General features: G+C 42.8%; 1 protein-coding gene across 3 annotated transcripts in view; it reads left to right on the top strand.

Annotated features, from left to right (window-relative positions):
* Npsr1 (neuropeptide S receptor 1) overlaps positions 1-21,180 on the top strand; it is a 192,138-nt gene that overhangs the window by 33,194 nt on the left and 137,764 nt on the right. For 2 of the 3 annotated variants that reach the window (XM_048446369.3, XM_048446368.3), the window contains exon 2: positions 164-296. In XM_048446369.3, the coding sequence (XP_048302326.1) occupies positions 164-296 (133 nt within the window). Of the gene's footprint in view, positions 1-163; positions 297-1,133; positions 1,220-21,180 lie in introns of those variants that run through there. The other variant, XR_007234428.3, reaches the window with a different exon arrangement.

The following is a 21,180-nucleotide window of genomic DNA, read 5'->3' as shown; positions in this document are numbered from 1 at the left end:
GCTTACATAAAGGAGTCAAACTTCCCTGGGCTGGGGAGAGGAAGGGAGTAAAGAAGGGTTTAGAAAAACACAGTCCACTTCTGAGCAAGGTGCCTGTAGCAGTCTTCCTGGGAAGAACCTGGTTATTTATCTCCTTTCTTACAAGCTACACTGTTTCTTTCAGACGGAACAGCTGATAACCCTGTGGGTCCTGTTTGTCTTCACCATTGTGGGAAACGCTGTTGTGCTCTTCTCCACATGGAGAAGGAAAAGAAAGTCCAGAATGACCTTCTTTGTGACTCAGTTGGCCATCACGGGTAAGTGACTGTACCAGCCAGAGACAAGAAAGCTGGGTCCAAATTCCTGCAGTGTCAGTAAGTCTGATAGTATTTCTATAGGGATACAAATGTCGTGTTGGAACCATTTTCTCTAAGGAGTTAGCACCTTTACATGTCCATGAGATTCCATTATGGAAACAACTTCTTATGTTAGCAACATGAAAACGACACTTTCAGTGTCGCCACAAAGATCTGTAGGGCTTTATCCTTCCTACACACAGTGGCCTCCCTAGTACACTATGGTCATTTGATCTTTTCATCCCATTTTAAGAGCACAGGAAATACATCCTTCCTAGAAAACCAACCATGGTGATCTATATTTACTGATAAAATGTGACATTTCCAGACCTTTGCAGATTAAAGTCTATGGACGTTGCTTTCAAATTACAAGTAATGTGGAACACCTCTGCTGGAAGTAGCAGGAAAATAAGTTGATAGCCAGGGTTTGAAAGATCAAATATGGGCGTTGGGAGCGTCCAACTCAAGAAGGGTGAAGACAGCACATCTGGAAGGGGAAGGGAAAACTATACCAAGGAAGGAGCTGCACTCTGGAAGGAAGGTCCCACATAGCGGGCACAGTGGTAGAGAACTTGTTTAAACAGGAGAAGGAGTGGTGAAGGAGGAACATTGCTCCACAGGCCAGAAAGAGAAGGGCAAATGAGGTTCACAGGGAGTCCATGCAAAACCAGGCGTGGAGCCCAGGGGTATGCTAGAAAGAGGGATAGTGGAGTAGTTTTATTGGGGTTAGATTATGGGAAAAGTGTAAAAGAAAGAAGTGTTGTATGTGCTAACAGGAATGATGGTAAATCTCCACAGGGAATGCTAACAAGTCTCAATATGTGCTGTTTACTGCTTCAGCTGCAACACGACTATGGGCTTCCTGGGAATTTAGGTTTGAGCCACAGTATGAGAAATAAAATACTATTATCTTAAAGAAAATTGGTGCACATTTTATTTATTTAATTTTATTTCAATTAATTTTTAAGAAATTCAGGCAATGTATTTTAGTTATATTCACTTCCCTCCTCCATGTACCCCAACACCTCCCTGCCTACCCAACTTTATGTTCTATCTATCTAACAGTATCTCATATATAAATAAATATAATATATATAGAGATCTATATAGGGAGATAATCATCTCTATCTCCATCATCTCTATCTCCATCATCTCTATCTCCATCATCTCTATCTCCATCATCTCTTTCTCCATCATCTCCATCATCTCTATCCCTATCATCTCCATCATCTCTATCATCTCTATCTCCATCCATCATCTCTGTCTCCATCATCTCTGTCTATCTCCATCATCTCTGTCTATCTCCATCATCTCTATCTCTATCTCCATCATCTCTGTCTATCTCCATCATCTCTGTCTATCTCCATCATCTCTGTCTATCTCCATCATCTCTGTCTCCACCATCTCTGTCTATCTCCATCATCTCTGTCTACCTCCATCATCTCTGTCTATTTCCATCATCTCTGTCTATCTCCATCATCTCTGTCTCCACCATCTCTGTCTATCTCCATCATCTCTGTCTACCTCCATCATCTCTGTCTATCTCCATCATCTCTGTCATCTCCATCATCTCTGTCATCTCCATCATCTCTGTCTATCTCCATCATCTCTCTCTATCATCTCCATTTCTAACTCTATCATCCCTTTATCTCTTTTTTTCCTCAATCTCTCCTTAAACCCCCTGATTCCAGTTTGTGTCATTCAACTGCTCTTAGGTGTGGCCCTAGAGTATGGACAACCTATTAGGGGTTACATAATTGAAGAAACCTAAGATTTTGCCCCTGCCAGCAGCTATCAAATCCTTAGCTAGAGATGGGGCTTTGTACTCATTCTCCATGCTCGGATTATTTTCCTGACCTGCATTTGTGCAGGTCTTGTGCATGCTATTGCTGGGAGTTGATCTGTGCAACTGCTTTGCTTTGTCCAGAAAATACCTTGTTAAACTCACTCACTACCAATAGCACTTAAAATTTTCTCCCCCATACCCCTCCACATGCACACTTCTGAGAAGATCCCTGAGCCTTGAGGTAGAGTTTTGGCTTAGTTAGGCTTTCTATTGTTGCGAAGAGACATCCTGATTATGTAACCTCTTATAAAGGAAGACATTTATAACTGGAATGGCTTGCATTTTCAGAGGTTCAGTCTATTATCATAATCAAGGTAGGACATGGAGTCATGCAGGCAGACTTGGTGATGGGAAGGACCTGAGAGTCCTACATCTTGCAGGCAGTAGGCAGTGAACTGTCTCACTGGGAGCAGCTTGAACGTATATGACACCTCAAAGTCTGCCTCCACAGTGATGCACTTCTTTCAACAAGACCACACCTACTCCAAAAAGTCACACCTTCTAATAATGCCACTCCCTGTGAGTTTATGGGGGCTAGTTACATTCAAACTACAACATTCCACTCCATGATTTCTATAAACTTGCAACAATATCATAATGCTAAATGAGTTTAGTTCAACTTCAAGAATCTCCATAGTCTATCACAGTCTCAACAATGTTCAAATGTCTAAAGTTCAAAGTCTCTTCTGAGATTCATGCATTCTCTTTCTTAACTGTAATCCCCTATAAAATCAAAATAATAAAAAACAGGTCACATACTTCTAATGTGTAATGGCACAAGATATACATTACCATTTTCAAATGTAGGGAAGGGAAGATAGTGAGGAAAATACTGGACCAAAGCAAGACCAAAAATCAGCAAGACCAAAATCCATGCCTGCAGCCAAAGTGTTCTCCACCTCTCCAACTCCTTTCGTCTTTGTTGATGGAACCACTTCTTTCTCTTTGGCTGGCTCCACTTTCTGTGAGTAGCTTTCCTCGGCAGGTATCCCCCAGCTCGGGCATCCCCAGCATCTTACGGTCTCCAAAGCGATTCAGGCTTCAACCTCACAGCTTCCCGCAATAGGCCTCCACTCAGGGACACCACTAGCATGTCTGCCCTCTACAGCTTTTCTTAGTTAGTTTCAGGGACAAATTCCATAGTCCTCTTCTTCTATCCTTGACTCCAGATCCACGTGACTAAAACTGCCAAGTTCTGTGGCTTACTAGGGCTAAGACTTAATCCCCTTTTTTCAATCACATCTTCACTAGCTTTCTGTTTTCAACGGTTAGAGCAGCCTTGCCTCTAACTCAGCTATCTGCCAGCCTCTGCTTTCCCAGGAAAGACAGTCTCTTCTCTCTAGTCCCTTCTCAGGGACACCTAAGATTGTTCCTATTGTTCCTTCCTGAATGATATGATCCCCCTTCCTCTCTCTAGAAGGGTGTATTTCATTCAATGGAAATCACTCACCTTATGGCAGGCCTCTACTCTTGCCTGTGGAGGACTACTTTTATTATGTTGATTAATGTGAGAAGTGGCATCCTATTTGTGAGGGGACTATCCCTTGGGCAGGAGGTCATGGTCTGTAGAAAATGAGGAAAAGGAACTGAGTACAACCATCCATCCCATCCATCCGTCCGTTGTTCAATGCTTCTTAACATGGATGCAAAGTGACTATTTGCTTCAAGTTTCTGGGGCCTCTGCTCTCTTTCCAGGAAACCCGGAACTGTGCATTAAAGAAAACATCTTCGCTACATGGTTTTTATCTGAGTATTTAATTATAGTAATAGGAAAAGAAATGAAATCAACAACCCAAAGCTCCTCCTCAACTTCATTGTCTAACAATTTCCAGTAAGTCTGGGTGCTTTAATTGTACTACTTGAGTTGTGAGAAACAACACCGCCACTAAAAAGATATGAGCAGTTAAAGGGCCCTCTATTTGAGCAGGTGAGGGTGTGATGAAGGAATGTTCCTGAAGTCTCTCAGGCCAATGGAAGTCACACTGCTCATTCTTAGTGTTATCCAGCAAATGCTGAAATGCGACAGACCCCAGGAGAGGGCGATGGAGCTGCAGTTCATTGTGTTTCTCTGGCTGCAGTGCTGTAACCCACACACTAAAGAGTTGTATGTATTGTGTATTCGCTTATAGTATGAAAACTTAGAGGTAGAAAGGATATCAGCCTAAAATTTATTTTTTCCCACAAATGACAAAGGAATAATTGAAATTTTATCATCCATTACCAAATAGGGAAGAAACATGTCCCATTTTAATTCATAGTCTGATTAACCTGGAGTTAATTTATCATGGTGTCATGAGAATGTCTTTTTATATTTTGAAGCTTCTAAAGGGTCACAGCAGAAATATTTCAAGTAAAAAAAGATTTTTTAACACATGGAATATTCCAGAAGTCAAAGATTGAGGTTCGGGGTCCAAATGTGACCGCACAAACAAGGGACCATGATCTCCGTGTCATTGTCAGCCAAGGTGAGAAGATGTGAGTGAGGTTGGGGGGCATAGACACATGCAGGTTTCATTGAGGAACCCGTTCTTAGAGACATCTGCTTCTCCAGTGTCCCTGAGACTCCTTACAGCTTCCCTAGCCCAGAGCCCCTATAAGTTTTGTCCCTGGCTGCCTGTCTCCTGCTTCTTCCAGGTTTCCCGTAAGCCCCAACTTCAATTCTCATAGACATCCCATCTTTATCAGATCATGTGACCTTAGTGGCTGCAGGCCCTAACCGAGTGCACACCTTTTCTTTTGTTTTCTTTAACATTACCTGTAGGAACATGAATTTTTGTGCTTAAAAGGTAAGTGAACATTTGAAGAAATTTAATGAGATCGTTGAAAAGCAAAGACCTTAAAATTGTGTACTTTATGTTCTCACAACTGTCAGCTGCCACGAGAATTTCTCAGCTCTATGTTGTTCCAACTCTGGGTCTTATCTTTACTTTTTAAAACATGTTCTTCTATTTCTAAATGTCTATTATCATATGTCAAAGAGTTCTAACTTTTCTTTGTTTTATTTGCATTTTACTTCTGTCTTCTTTTTTACTCTGCACCAAATCATACCCTTTAGATTTCATATCAATGGGTGCCTTTTATAGAGAGAAAGTAAGTTCCTGTCTAAGGAAATAACACCAGAATCAGTTACAGTAAGGGACTCACCAGCAAACACATGGATTCACATTTATGCTTAAAATTCTCATGACCAAAACGAAACCCTTCTAAATTATTTTAAATTGTGAGATGCATGGTTCCAGTTATGAGCATATTATGTGACAATTTGAACTTGTCAGTTTATACTCAACAGTATAACCTATAATAATTAGAACAACTTTTAAACTTTTTTTACAAGGTAGCCATCAGTATTAAAGAGAGCTCAGACTTGAGGGCAAACAATACATCCTATAGAAAAAAAAAATTTAATCCAAAAGAGTTATAAAATGCAGTTCTTAATAAGTGCAAAAATATACAATTTTTTACATAGTATGCAGTGTGATATACACTTAATCTAAAGGAGGCTAGTTTAAAAAGGAGTTAAAAGTATTAGAATTACTAGACCAGGAGATAGGTTATACCAACAGTTGTATTTTATACAGACTAAATAATCAAACCAAAGTAACAAGTTCATCATGTATATTTTAAAAATAACCAGTTATAGCCTGCTCATAAAAGATGTATCTTTGATATAACACACAGAGGATTAAAATTTAAAGGAAAGAGAAAACGATAGTGGATCAGTATTGGCTAGCTTTCCATTACTGTGACAAAGTAAACAATTATAAAAAGAAAATAAAATGTTTGCTTTGATTTATAATTTCATAGGCTTCAGTCCATTGTGTCAGGGCTGTGTTTCTTTTGGGACTCTGATGAGACAGAAAATTATGGTGGGAGCATGTGAGCAAAGACCCACACACTTAACTCTCAGTGGCCAGAACAAAAACAATTATAGGAGGAAACAGTGCCAATCTTCCCTTCAGGACAAGCACCCCATGGTCTAACGTCCTTCTACTAGGCTCTGACTCCTAAAGATTCTGTCACCTCAAAAGAGGACCACAGGTGAGGGATCAATCCTTTACCAGCATGTGGGCTTTGTAGGAACATTCAAGGTCCAAGCTACAGAAAGGAAGTAAAGTGATTAAAAATAGCTAATCTCCCTAAGTTAGAGACAAAACAGACAGTGTCCACTAGACTAACTTCCTATGAAGCCATATCTCACGAAGACCCCAGAACTGTAGGTAGGTCTGCTGGTATACAGCCCAGCCTGACCCCAGATTCCAAGCATAAGTTCTGCAGTACACCTCTGCACTCAAGGAGGCAGGTTTGCCAGAGACTGAGACCCTAAATCCTAGATATTCTAGTTGTGATATGATATGTCCTGCCGGGTGTTGTATTTACATGAGTTTGTTATTTGATTCTGTTTCCCTATTTCTTAATTTTGGAATTGGAGTATCTACTGATGACTTCCTCGTCACTATGTTTTGGAAATCTGCTACTTATATTGACTTCACAAGTTTACCACTGCCAGGGGACCTGTGACAGAAGGACACACACCTTGTCTTACCCATTTAGATTAGACTCAGGCTTCTGGGTGTTATCGGTGAAATGAACATATTTCCCATGAGATGAGGACAGTCAGTTTTGAGAGTTGAGACAAATGATATTTTGGCGGGAATCCATGATGTTAATTAATGTCCAATGCCACCAATGGGAAACCTTGGGGTAGATATTCTATCAAAAGGAGATAGTAATTTTCTCTCTCTCTCTCTCTCTCTGTGTGTGTGTGTGTGTGTGTGTGTGTGTGTGTCTGTCTGTCTGTCTGTCATTTGTCTGTCTCTCTCCTCCTTACCTCTTTCATTCTCTGTCACTCACAATGATACAAAATAAAGGCTGTGACCAGATGTTATCCCCTGATCTTTGACTTCCCAGATTCTCTCAGTGAGGGAATATGTCTCTGTCCTTTGTAAGTTACCCAGTCTCAGGCATTTTGTGACAGTAGCATCAACAGACCAAGATAATAAACACAGAAAACCAACTAAGGAAGACTCTGCAGCTACATTAAATATTTACATATTCACAGTCCTTCTTGTGCTCCTCTGAGATTCTTGTCCCCTTATCTGTGTCTTGATAGTTGCTTTGGAGGAACACAAAGGAAACTAAGAGGGCTTCTAAGGCTAAGCCTAATCTATTTACCAACAATTTGGCTTGCAACTATATTTCTCTTGAAACAATGCATCACATATACACTAAGAATTACTCTTGATGCAGTTTATTTGCAAAAGATTTCACGCCAAGGCAGAGCAGAGGTGTCGATCTCAGATGCCTTTAGGGGTGCAGTAGAAGATGAAAATGAGTGAGACAGGCGCAGTGGAGGCCCAGCTGGGTGCAGCGAGCACCCTGCCTAAGGCATTCAGACCCAATTTTTCTCAAAGACTGTGCTGATCAAACAAAGTGCACACTACACATGATGGCCATATTTGACCTGAGGGTAATCTGCTAATAACCACAGATATAAAATTAAAATTAAGAGCTTGAAAAGCTTGCATTGTTATAAAAGTCCGGCACACCAGGCATGAATAGCATCTACAGGCCACGAGGGCCAGGAGTAAGCTGTTTGGTTTAGGCCGTGCAGAATGGAGGACAGAGATGGAGGCATTTAATATTTCCAATGGTTTGCACAGGCTTTATTTGAGAAAATTTAAACATCAATTGTCCATAATGACCTTGCCACAATAGGATCTCTCCGGGGTTTTTAATTGTAAGTTTTAAAAATAAACCTGAAACCCTCTGTGCTCAGTGACCCTAACAGGAGAACTAAAAATATAAAGAAAAAATTCCTACCGACAATAGTGGAAGCCTTGGTGATGTCACCCCGTCATCTAGGAAAAAAAGAAAAACCCAGATCAGCTCATGTAGACTGAGCAATGGGATTCTGTTTGGAACTCTGTATATTGGGTTTCTTTATCCAAAGGAGAAAACTCGAAGATACTAGACCTGGAGCAGAGGCTTCTGGTTTAAGCTCTTCAGGGTGAGCTGTCTTACTAAAAGGTCCTGATATAAGGATGTTCATGCAAAGAACAAGCCAGCAAAAGTACTGCTATCATTTATAGGTGATTTCCTCCTGGCATCAAGGAGGATATTTTAATTTAAGAGGCTGTATTATTACTTTTCTGTTGCTCTGAGAAGACACCAAGAGCAGAGCAACTGCAGGAGGAAGAGTTTGTCTGGGCTCCTGCTTCCAGAGGGTACGGGCCCATCGTGGCAGCAAGCGGCAGGTGCAATGGTAGAAGCATTCTCAACTAAAACAAAATGTAAGAGAGAAGTTGGGGGTGGTGGTTTAAATAGGAATGGCCCCCATAGACTCAAAGATTTGGATGCTTAGGCCCCAGGTAGATGACACTATTAGGAGGTGCCACCTTGTTGGAGTAGTCATAGCTTTGTTGAAAGAATTATGTCACTGGGGGTAGGTTTGGGGGTTTCAAGTGCTCAACCAGGGCCAGGTCTAGCTAGTCTCTCTCTCTCTCTCTCTCTCTCTCTCTCTCTCTCTCTCTGTGTGTGTGTGTGTGTGTGTGTGTGTGTGTGTGTCCCCTGCTATCTGTGTCTCTAAATGTAGAACTGTCAGCTCTTTCTCCAGCATCATATCTGGCAGCATGCCACTATGCTTCCCACCATGATGAAAGTGAACCAAGACTCTGATGTGTAAGCCAGCCCCAATGAAATGTTGTGGTCATGTTATCTCTCCACAATAATAGAAACCCTAAGTCAGACAGAAGTTGGTTTCAGAAGTAGGGTAATGCTGTGATGGGCCAGACTGTGCTTTTGTTTGGAGAAATGTGGACTTTGGGAATTAGGATTAGGAAAGCAGTTGAATGCTTTAAGCAGGAATTAATGGCTAATATATTAGAAGCATGGAGGACAGTGGTGCTTAGGGTGATTTGATGGAGCCTGGCTCAAGAGGTTTTAGAGGAGAAAAATAATAGTATGTGATCTAGAGACCATTCTTTTGACACTTTGTCAAAGAATGTGGCTGATTTCTGCCTTTGTAAAAAAAAATCTGTCTAAGGCTAAATTGAAGATTTATGGATTATTAGCTTTGGCCGTGGAGAGTTCCAGATAGCCTAGTATTGACTGTGTTGCTTGGTTATTTGTGGTCAGACATGCTTATGAAATCTGTAATGAGAAGGAACAAGCTAAGCAAGGAAAAATAAAAGAAAAATGTATACATTTGAGAAGAAATAGAGTACCAGGAAGTATAATGGAGTTAAATCCAGTGCTCAAGGAAAAAAATTTAAAGCAAAGCTGGATCCTAAATGGAATAAAGGGAGAGGTGAGTCCAGAACAAGACCCCGCCCAGCTAAACTTCCAGTGTGTGAAAAGGAATTAAGAAAAGCTTAGGGCTTAATCACATGCTTATTCATTTCCAGTCCAGATCAAACCGGACTCTCTGAATACGGCTGACAATGGGGGCTGACTGAGAAGTCAATGATAATGGCACTGGGATTTGATTCTACTGCATGTACTGGCTTTTTGGGATCCTAGTCTGTTTGGATGCACACCTTTCTAGGCCTGGATGGAGGGGGGGATTGGACTTCCCACAGGGCAGAGTACCCTGCCCTCTCTTAGGACTGGAGGGGGAAGAGGGAGTGGGGGAGTAGGAGGGAAATGGGAGGAGGAGAGGAGGTGGAAATTTTGAATGGTATTATTTATAAAGCAAAAAAAAAAGTTTGAATTTTTAACAAAAAAAAAAAGAAAAAGAAAAGACAAGCTTGGGCTAAGGTTTGATGGTCTATGCCCTTAATCCCAGAGCTAGGGGGTCAAAGGTAAGTGGATCTATGAGTTTGAGGCCAGCCTGGTCTACAACTTGAGTTCCAGGGCAGTTAAACTTAGGCAGTGAAGGAAGCAATCATACAATCTGGTGGAAATGTTTTTGAATAAGGAGTCTATGCTCCAGTCCAGAAAGCAAGAGAACTTGACTGCTTCAGCCATGTGGTTTTGGTTTTAGAGTCAAGGATACAAGAAAGGGGCTGTTTGATGTCCCTCTGTGACTAAGAGAATTCACTGAGGCCAGACCTGTCTCAGGATTGCCCCTTCTTGGAGACCCAGAGAGGCCTCTGTGTGAAGCTGTAAAGGTGGAGCCTAGATTGCCTTGGAGACCCCAAAATGTTGGAGATGCCAGAACTGTGGGACACCTGCTGAGGAAATCTGCTGACAGGGGGTGAAACCAGCCAAGAGAGAGAAGTGTGCTGCAGACAACAAAGCTGAAAACAGTTGGTGATCTGAAGAGCACTTGGACATCAGAGATGGAGCTGCAGAGTTTGGAGTGTGCCCAGCTGGTTGCAGTCTTGCTTGGCCCAATATTTCCTCACAGCTCCACTTGCTCCCTTTCGGAACTGTGCCATTGTATGTTGGAAACACGTAATTTTTTTTTTTCATTTTGATTTTACAGGAGGTTACAGTTAAGAGAGTGCCTTGAGTCTCCAATGAGACTTTGAACTTTGACCTTCTAAACAGAGTTGAGACTGTTACAGAGTATGGGGAGTTTTGTAATTTTACTGAGTGCATTTCAACATCATAATATGGCTATAAATCTATGGGTTCCATAGATTGGAATGTGGTGGCTTGAATAAAAATGACCCCCCCCTCCCCGAGACTCATAGATTTGAATGCTTGGTCACCAGGACGTGACACCATTAGTGCCACCTTGTTGGAGTAGGTGTTACTTTGTTGAAGGAAGTATGTCACTGGAGATGGGTTTGAGGTTTCAGATGCTCAAGCCAGGACAAGTATGTCTCTCTCTTCCTGCTGCCTATGGATTAAGATGTAAAACTCTCAGTTCCTTCTTCAGCACCAGGTCTGACTGCATGCTGCCATGCTTTCTGCCATGATGACTGTGGACTAAACTTCTTAACTGTAAACTAGCTCCAATTAAACGTTTTCTCCTATAAGAGTTGCCATGGTCATGGTGTCTCTTCACCTCAATAGAAATCTTCACTGAGTGTTTCTTATTAGAAACCTTCTAAAGACTCAAATCTTGCTCTCCCCGCCCCCCCCCCCCCCCGTGATACACTTCCTGCGACAAGTCTCCACCTCCTCAGAGTTTTATAACCTCCCCAAACAGAGCTGTATCTGGAGGCAAACTGCTCAAGTGCCTGATCTTATGAGAGACATTTCTCATTCTAGCCACCACAGACACTGTTCTAGCTTCTTCTCTGCTACTAAGTGAAACAGTCCATCACCGAGGGAAGTCAGGGCAGGAACTCAAGCAAGATCTTGATACACAAACTATGAGAAACGTTTCTGCTAGCTTGTTTGCTCCTGTGCTCATCCTTAGCTGACTTTGTTATATGCCCCAGGGCCACCTACGAAGGGACAGTGGAATGGACTTTCCTGCCTCTATTAGTAATCAAGATTCTTTCATCCCAATATATGCCCACAGGCCAATCTGATGTAGGCAATTTCTCAATCAAGACTTTCTTCTGAGGTGACTAGTTCACACTGAGTTGGCAATAGCTACAGTAGGGGCTGCCACAGCAACAGCCCTATAGTCTAGTTTAAATAATGTGAGTTTGCTTCTTGTAGTGCTGGCAGCTGGGAACCCTACACCAAGGTCAGGTTTTGATCTAGGGCTCTCCTCCAGACTTGCAGATGGCTATTTCTTGTGTCCTCGCATGACCTGTTCTCAATATGAGAGAATACACAGAGAGAAGGAATCACTGTCCTCTTCTGTGGCTTTTCTTGAAGGACCTACCCATGTCACCCTGCTTGACCTTTATTATTTCTGTAAAGATGCTATCCTCAATATAACACCATTGGGAGGTGGAGCTTCAACATAATAGTTTGTAGGTGGTTTTGCAGATGCTAATTCTGTTAGGAATGGAAAAAGCCAAGTGAATCAGAGAATTACAAATGGCTCAGATATATTGGAACACAGTTTGAGAGAATGGAGGTCTTATAAGACAGGTCCTGTAGCAAGAAGTAAGCAAACCTTGCCTGTATCCTGAGCATATGTGTTCTGCTGACTCCAATCAGGGGGTGGCTGAAAACCACTCAAGCGCAGGAAATGAGGAAGTTAAATATCTTATAACCCGGTGTTACTGATAGCATAAAACCACGTTGAGTAGGTGACTAACTTTGTTGTGCAGTGTGATTCAGTCTTGGGCTATGGAGGGCAAGGCTAAACAGTGAGATGGGAGCCATGGAAGGCTAGGGAAAGTGCAGCCCCCATGAAGCCATCAGGTGGGTTTAGTGAGGACAGCCAAAGAGTAGAACTCAACAAAAGGAAGGCTGTGTGTGGGAGCGGGGTTTCCAGATGAGTACTGGAAGGACTGGGATGCAGCGATGCCGAGGACAGGGTGCTGAGATGGTGTGCAGGACATGGCAAGAGCAAGGACGAAGCCGTGAAAGCTGAACCTGTGAAGTCCTATGGCAGATAAGAGTCTATTGTCTGTCTCACATACTTCATGCATAGTGTCTGCTTTAATCCTCAAAGTAGTCCTGAGGCCTACCATTGACCTAATTCCTTATTTTAATGTTTAAATTTAAAGATTACATCAATCTCTTTCCTCTCTCCAACCCCTCCTAGCTACCCCACTATGAAACCCTTCTATGCAGTCCTCTCTTTCAAGTTGATAGCCTTGTTTTCTTTAATTATTATTTTTGCACATGTGTGGGTCTCTCTCTCTCTCTCTTTCTGGACATCTGCAACTTACTGACTCAAGTTTTTATTGGTGGTGTGTATATCATTCAAGGCTGACCACTCTGCTTTGCAGATTGAGGTGACTCAACCCTGGGAAGGCTAATTTGACTTCACTTAGAAGCCATTAGTTACCTGCAGTTTTTAGTCTAGGGGTGGGAGCCCATAAAATTTCCTCCTTCTGCATGAACAAGTCTGTTGATATTGTCAATATTCCAATCGTATTTCTAAGAGAGGATTCCCAGCAGACTTCCTAGTATTCTGGCCCTTAACAATCCTTCTCCCCCATGCTCCATGATGTTCCCTGAACTGTAGATACTCGAGTTGTGATGTAGATGTATCATTGAGGCAGGGCTCTTCATAATCTGTTAGTGTTTGTATTGTGTTTGGTGTGATTTTCCACGTTCTTCTCCATTTGCCATAAAGAAATGCTTCTTTGAGGGAAAACGTGGGCAAGATAGGCAGGACCAGAGGGAACCTTCATCCGACGATGGATGGCGATACAGACAGAGACCCACATTGGAGCACTGGACTGAGCCCCCCAAGGTCCAAATGAGGAGCAGAAGGAGGAAGAACATGAAAAAGGAAGTCAGGACCGCGAGGGGTGCGTTCACCAACTGATACAAGGGGACTGATCTAATGAGAGCTCACCAAGGCCAGCTGGACTGGGATTGAACGAGCATGTGATCAAACTGGATTCTCTGAATGTGGCTGACATGGGGGCTGACTGAGAAGCCATTGACAATGGCACTGGGTCTTGTTTCGTCTGCATGTACTGGCTGTTTGGGATCCTAGTCTGTTTGGATGCTCACCTTCCTAGGCCTGGAGGGAGGGAGGAGGAACTTGAACTTCCCACAGGGCAGGAAACCCTGACTGCTCTTTGGACTGGAGAGGGAGGAGGAGAGAGAGTGTGGGGGAATGAGAGGGTATAGGGAGGAGAAGAGGAAGTGGAAATTTGTATAAACAAACAAATAAAAAAAAAGAAATGCTTCTTTGGTAAGAGGCGGCCACTACACATACCTGTGGATATAAGGACAGGGTTTAGCACGTAGTAAGGGATTGCACTGGTCTACCAAAGTGGCAGTCGTAGATTCCTTCCTAAGACCATGACCTCACTAGCCCCAGAAAGATGGTTAGGTTTCCAGGACCCAGCCTGGTTTCTCTCCTATTGAATGGATCTTAAGGCCAATTATATAGCTTTTAATTGCCACTAATATGTGAGTGTCACTTCTTGCACTTTTATGTATATCTTACCAAGATGGCAGTTTTTGTGGTTTATAGGTGGGTAGGACTGTTTAATTGATTGCCTTTCTTGGTACCCTGCATAGAATTTTCTGGACCCACAGAAGCCAGACTGCTGGAAATCAGCTTCAAGGTCAGAACAAGATGGAATCAGTGAGTCCTGTGTTCTAAATGTGTGGTGTCTTCAGCAATGGGAGTGAGGCTGCCCTCAACCTCTGAAAGGCAATCAAGAATTGCATGAGTAGTTTATATTCTTTGGGAGTTTCTTGGACTACCCTGATCTGCACTTTAAAGGGGATTTCTCATGCCTGGTACTAGAGACTTTGTTGGTCTATGGTTCTTGTAGGGACCATTGTCAGCACTGGTGGCTTAACATTTCTTCACATATATTTCTATATAAAATAATATGATTACTTAAGGTTTTATCAAGCACATTTGGTGTCAACTGTTTCTCATCCATTCTTCTCATATATTTATAGTGAGTGACATTAATGTGCAAAGAGCGCTTGCCCTAGGTCATACAGTGAGTGGGAAACAAGAGATTCAAACTCGGGTGCTCCTTTTTCTAATTCTGAACTCTCAATCACTTTACACTGCACCTTTCCAGCATGAAGAGGTGTGGGTGGGTGATCCATGGTGCATGAACTACTGTAGAATAATGGAAGTGGATGTTACAAAATTGAGAGGCTGGTGCCAACATATTTAACAAATGAGTAGGTTTAGGCAAGATAGAACATAAGAGTAACTAGGGGCAGAGGGATGTAAGAGCTAAGTATAGAAATCTCAAAATTTGGAAGTACGATGACTCAGCTAAATTATCTATAGCTGAGTAGCTAGCTGGATTTCCAGCCTGCAAAGTGAATGTCAGGGTTGCCTGGCAGGAGGAGGGGGTTCTGCTCATGGAGGATAGGCCCCAGGAAGTTCCTGCATTTACCAATACTTCCCAAGCCTGCTCTTCTTGACTGAAATCTGTGTCACTGAAGACATTTCTCTGTATCTCCAGTAAACATGTATGCCAGCTTTTCGTTTGTCATCTCCTCCTAGAGCTTTCTGAGAGTCAATAGAAGGAGAAGTGTGGAAGGAATGCGGATAGTTGGAGTAGAAATGTCCATCCGTCTCCCTCCATCAGATTTCCAGCTCTGCATCATCTAAGCAGAGTTCCATTATCTCCTGTGCCTGTGAATGACCCATCCCATTAGAGAGGGGAATTTTCTCAATAGTAAAGACTCAGGATTGGGAAGAATACTGCTTTGGTGTCAGTTTTGTTTACCATCTACTATATGCCTTAGAGAAAGGGGTGGGGAAGTGCCAGTGCCACAGCAGACAGGTACAAATTTCTTATATAACACATGCTGAATGAGTTCAGGACAAGCCACTTTCAAATGCCTAGCCTGGTTGTATAACTGAAGGCAGTTGAAATCAGAAACCACTGGAGAGACTTTCCTACATTCCTCTTACCTACCTAAGGACAGATCCTCCACAAAGAGCCCAGTGGGCATAAATCCTTCCCTGGGGAATTTCATTACTCCAAGGAGATGGACTCTTATCCTAGGAGCAACCTGGAAGGTGCTGCACCATGCCCCGGTGACCTGTCATGCCTGCATCTAGTCTATTAGTGGTTCATTGATCTTTCTTTAAAATCCTCACTGCCTTTTAAAGTAATTAGGTATGTACCCCACCCCTCTATGTGCCCTCATATATCTAATATTAAAAATGAGTAAATTTGCCTACCTTTCTACCTGCTATTTCTTGTTTCAGAAACTTATTTATTGGATACAGAAGGGAGTCTCCTATTCCTCTAACATTATCAATTCAGGTGACATCACCAGCGACAGCACATTTGGGAACCTATTTTCAGAGGCATATTATTAGTGGCTCTTCTGAGGGAAGACAGGGGTGCAGGCAGTCACGTGGGGTAAGGCCAATTAGCATTGTTCGTCATGGCTCTGTTGGGACCCCACATCTACAGAACAGCCTCCTACTCCCAGACCGGTAGCTTTGAGTAGTTCTGTGAAGAACATCCTCATTTCCATTTTGCCTTTTATTCATTTAGCTGGCAAATCAACTGGAGTTAGATTCAGCCGCACACATAAGATGTAGATAATGGAGGCTTAAATTTATATGGCTCAATTTTTTTCTTAGATAAGGAAATTCAGACCTAGGTAATCCAGGGCTCAGAGTGTGTTTCATTATCACTGGGGACCCAGGAATCTTTACAAACTTAGCCCTCAAGGTTAGTTCATGGTGTGAATGGTCATTAGCTTAAGACAGCTGCTAGAATTCCTATCATCATGCCCAAATTAAGTCAACAGAAGACAAAAGGAAGAGCAGAGGGATTCACGCAGAGGGATCTCTGCCCCCTTTGACCTAGAACTCCACCTATGGACTCTTCCTTGAGCTTCACTTACCATCTCCAACTGTGGGAAAGACTAGAAGATACTGTTATTTATTTCACACTTAATGTAAGCTGGTTGGCCAGAAGAGTTTTTCCCCCTTAAGAATGAGAAAGAAACAGAGGTGTCTGTTGGGGGACGGGAGTCTGTTGTGCCTCCGGTCACAGCTCATTTTCTGTACTTCTGTTTCAAGAACTACGGCATTCAGGCAGTGAGTGTCTGTCTGCTCACTCCTTCCCCTTTGCAGAGGCTTCTCTCTGTGTGCCTTTGTGCAGGAAAAACTTGCCTTTTCTCTGACACAGCAGTGAGCACAGAAAGCATATGTGGTTTCAAAAGGCATGATGAATTATCTCCAATGAAAGCAAGCCATTGCTCTCCAGCAGACTTCAGTGGGTGTCCTCTAACCTGATGTAAGACTGAGTTCCTGGAGACCAGATCCCAGGCTGAGGACTATTCCCCTCATCTTCAGATTCCTGTTGAAGTCTGTGTGTCTCACTTGAGCTTCTGGGGGAAGATTTACACTCCCAGTTTGATGCAGGAGAATTGTCTGTATTCTGTCAATCATATTTTAATAAAACGCTGATTGGCCAGGCAGGCAGTATAGGCGGGAAAACCAGACAGGAAGTAGAGGTGATACAATGAGAACAGGAGAATTCTCGGAAGCAGGGAGGTTCCTCTGCCACTCCTGCACAGATCACCGGAGAGGCAAAATGTAACTTGCCCAGCTGAGAAAGGTATGGAGCCATGTGCTAACATAGATAATGATAATGGATTAATGTAAGTTACAAGGACTAATAAGTAGCCTGACCTAATGGGCCAATCAGTTTATAATCTTATGGAGTCTTGTGCATGATTTTCTTTGGGCTTGCCAGTTGTGGGGTACTGGGCAGGACAGAAACCCCAACAAGTCGGCCGTCATGTTACACCAATTTCCCATGCCCCCTTCCTAGATTGCATTATCTTGCAAGAGCAGCTCACAGAGTACAGGGAAATATGTGCTCATTGGATTATTCCAAAGGAATGTTAAAGAGATGCAAATGAATGACTAAATGAAAATAAGGTACAGGATAAAGTGTACGAGGAAGAAGCAGGGCTTCTGTGCCTTCCCCAGAAGGCCACCCAAAGAATCCCATAGACGCAGGTGTCGGGAAGCTCCCCAACACCTCTCTGTATGTTTGAAAAAGCATGGTTGATTGAATCACTGGACACTGCTTATCACTTAATCCTCAGCTATTGGTCTCTTTCTGAGACTAAAGGATGGAGTGGACAGTCCCAGTCTCCACGAAACCTGCCTTGGTCTTTCTAAGGAGCAATCCTTCTTCTGTAACTGTTTGGGGCTGGCCGCCATCACTGAATTCATCCATATTCCAAAAGATGTTTATCTCTCCAAACTTGGATAAAACTTTGGGAATCATACTTCAGGAATGAAGACTAGAGCTCAAATGTATTTCACATTATCACAACCATGTTCTGCCCTTCTGATCTCTTATTCTATCAGCTTCACTTGGCATACTCTCTATACACTATACTGTCCATCACAGGTGTGAACCATTGCACAGAACAATTCCTGTATTGCCAACTATGGATTGTTTCATCCCAGCTGGAAGCTATCAGTAATTATTCAGTGAACATGAATAATGACATCTTTGTGGATATTCATTGTAGTATATTTAGAGATGATTTATGAAAGAGTACTTATTACAGCAAAGAAAGACACTCATCTGGCTTTCAAACTTGCAAATGGCCTTCTAGGCCACCTAGGTCAAAAAGAATCTGCTTGGAATCTTGGCTTGAGGCTTAAACTTGAACTTTCAGGGAAACAGCTGCTATTTTGGCACATCCTGCAGTGTTAGCACAGACATTCTAACCATTTTCTGGATGCATTTAATGACTGTTTTTATTTTATAAGCTAAAGTGCCAATTAAAATTTATTAGTCATTTATCATCTTCAAGAATTACTTGTCTGCTTTATTCAAATGCAGTAAGGAGGGGGACTGATGAGAGGCATGCGCATTGAGTCTGCAACAAAGGAAAGAGGGAGAAGGCGTTTTTGGCATACACTCAAATCATCTCCTTCTTCTGGGAGGGCCAGACCTTCAAATACCGCTAAAGGAAATTAGTCCAAGAGCAATTCACTAACAGACCTAGGAACTCTTCTGCTTTGTTACTCTGCCAAAGTAGACCGCAGAGGAAGGGAGGCATTTCCAGGGAGTACCAAGAGCAAGTGGGTGGAAGGGCTGCAGCTCCTCTGGGGGAGATCATGAATTTGAATTCCATTGTTAATTAATTATTAATTCGTTTATGGATTACCAACACTTTTATTATTAACCATTAACACCTAAAATAGTGGGAAAACTGAGCTTTTCTCCAAACCTATACATTTGAAATGAAATGCTATTATTTTAGGTTTCTAAGGTTCTCCTTCACACAATAACCAGCTCATAGTTTTAATCATTTGTTTTCTATTCTTTTTTTTCAAAGTTTATTAAATTATAAAAGTTTCCATTTTCGCCCCTCCTCCCAACACCCTCCCACTCCCCCCACTCCCTCTCCTCCTCCCTCTTCATCCCTAAGAGCAGTCAGGGTTTCCTGCCCTCTTACTTAATAGTTTGTAATCAAAAACCACCATCCTTTGAATGGATTGAAAGTATTTTGATGGGGCTAGTGAGATGACTCAGCAGGTAGATATGTCTGTCTGTCATTCAAGCCTGAAAACCTGTAATTGGTAACTGGGTACTACATAGGGGAAGAAGGAAACTGATTCCAGTAAGTTGCTCCTTACCTACACACACACTAAACTGTACATTTAAAAAATGAAACACAGTTTAAACTTAGAATATAAAGTTCTATTTTGAAACCCCTTTTATCTTTGACAACATTTGAATGCATATAATGTATTTTAACAATATCTGATACCTATACCCTTTCTTATCCTCTCTCTCGTCTGCCCTGTAACAATTTCTCACTCCAACATATTCCTTCCCTATTGTCTTTCACAGTTCTTCATTGTTTTATTTTATGCATGTGAGAGTTTGATGCATGTTTGTCTGCTTACAGTGTGAGTACTGAGTGTGCTACAGCTCAGATGGAAAGGTACCCTGGCAGTCAGGGGCCAAGGGATGCCACAAACACACACGGCACAACAAACCTCACACACGACATTTATTGGAAAGAAAATACTCCAGGCAGGTGGCTGCCTCTGCATGGGCAAAAAACAGAAGACAGAATGTTTATATGGATTTTCCTGGGGGTGGGGTGGGGAGGGTGGGATGGAGTTTTCCAGGGCGAAGCTAGCTGTCTAGGATAGGGATTGATGGGATTTCAAGTCCAGACCTGTAATATGACGTAGGCCGGCTTGTTGGGGTATCTGTCCCGCCCGGTACCCCACGCCGACATGCCCCAAAGAGAAATCAATCACACAGAGATCTCTATAAGTTATAAAACTGATTGGCTCATTTGGTCAGGCTTCTTATTAGTTCTTATGACTTATCTTAACCCATTATTTTAATCTATTTTAGCCATACGGCTCCATACCTTTCTCAGCTGGGCAAGTTACATGCTGCCTCTTCAGTGGTCTGCGCAGGAGTGCTGAGGGAGCTCTGCTTCCAGAATACTCCCAGTCTCTTTGCTTCACCCCTACTTCCTGTCTGGCTTTCCCACCTATACTGCCTGCCTGGCCAATCAGTGTTTTATTAAAATATGATCGAGATATTATAACAATAACAATTCTCCTGCATCACAGACCTTCAGCTCTTTACTCTGTAGGGTGGGGTCAGGGTCCAACTGTTAGGGCAGTTAGAGTGTTCTGTAGGTAGAACCTGGCCGATGGAGCATCTCAGGGGAGGGGCCTGGTCAAGTGAGTGCCTCAGAGGCCTTACAGCTGCACCTTCAGAAGCCTGAAGAGGGTGTTGGATCCTGGAAGTAGAGTTAGAAACAGTCACGAGCTGCTACACTGCTTCAGGAATTGAACAGAGGGCCTTCAGGAGAGCAGTCAGTGCTCTTAAGCATTGAGCCATCTCTCCAACCTCCACACACTTTTTAGTAACCCATCAAGTTATTGGGATCATAGCTAATTTACTGGTGCTTACACCCTGGAAGAAAAGTTATTCTCCTGAATCAAGGAGCCATTAACTGCCAATATCTGCTCAGTAAGGGGTGGACCCTCCTGAGCTCGTCCCCCGCCCATGCTGGGGTTTTGGTGGGCGTGGCCTTGTGCAACCGTGGTACAGGTGCCACACTTCTGATACCAAGGTGAACAGAACTCTTCTCAACCTAATAATAGAAGGGGTCAGGTACAAAATCCAGGGTCACTGGAGGATCGATTGAGCTACAGAAGTTGACTGTCCTGCTGAGGGTACTCAAACAGGCACATCTTCCAGTGGTACTTTGCTTGGACAGAGCTGTTCCCAGGTAACAGGGAAAGGTTGAAATCAAGTCTCAAAGTTAATCCACAATTTTCCACGGTAATGATCACCACAAGTACAAACTGCATCACCAGAAGAGTCTCAGTGATTTCCTATGTGGACAAGATGCTCACATACCACGGCTGCTCTCTCATCTACAGTCCTGAGTAAGGGACTGTTTAGAAACTACTACAGGCCACAGCAGGCAAACTCTTCTGTATGTATAGTTCCCTGCACAGTGCAGTAGCAGGCAATGACTGGTGCCTGGAGAGAGCCACTTCAGATTCAC

Source organism: Myodes glareolus, chromosome 4, assembly GCF_982192425.1.
Source record: "Myodes glareolus chromosome 4, mMyoGla1.1, whole genome shotgun sequence".
NCBI classification, from domain to species: Eukaryota; Metazoa; Chordata; class Mammalia; order Rodentia; family Cricetidae; genus Myodes; species Myodes glareolus.
The sequence above is the reverse complement of the archived record's forward strand: the minus strand, read 5'-3'. Positions and strand labels throughout refer to the sequence as shown.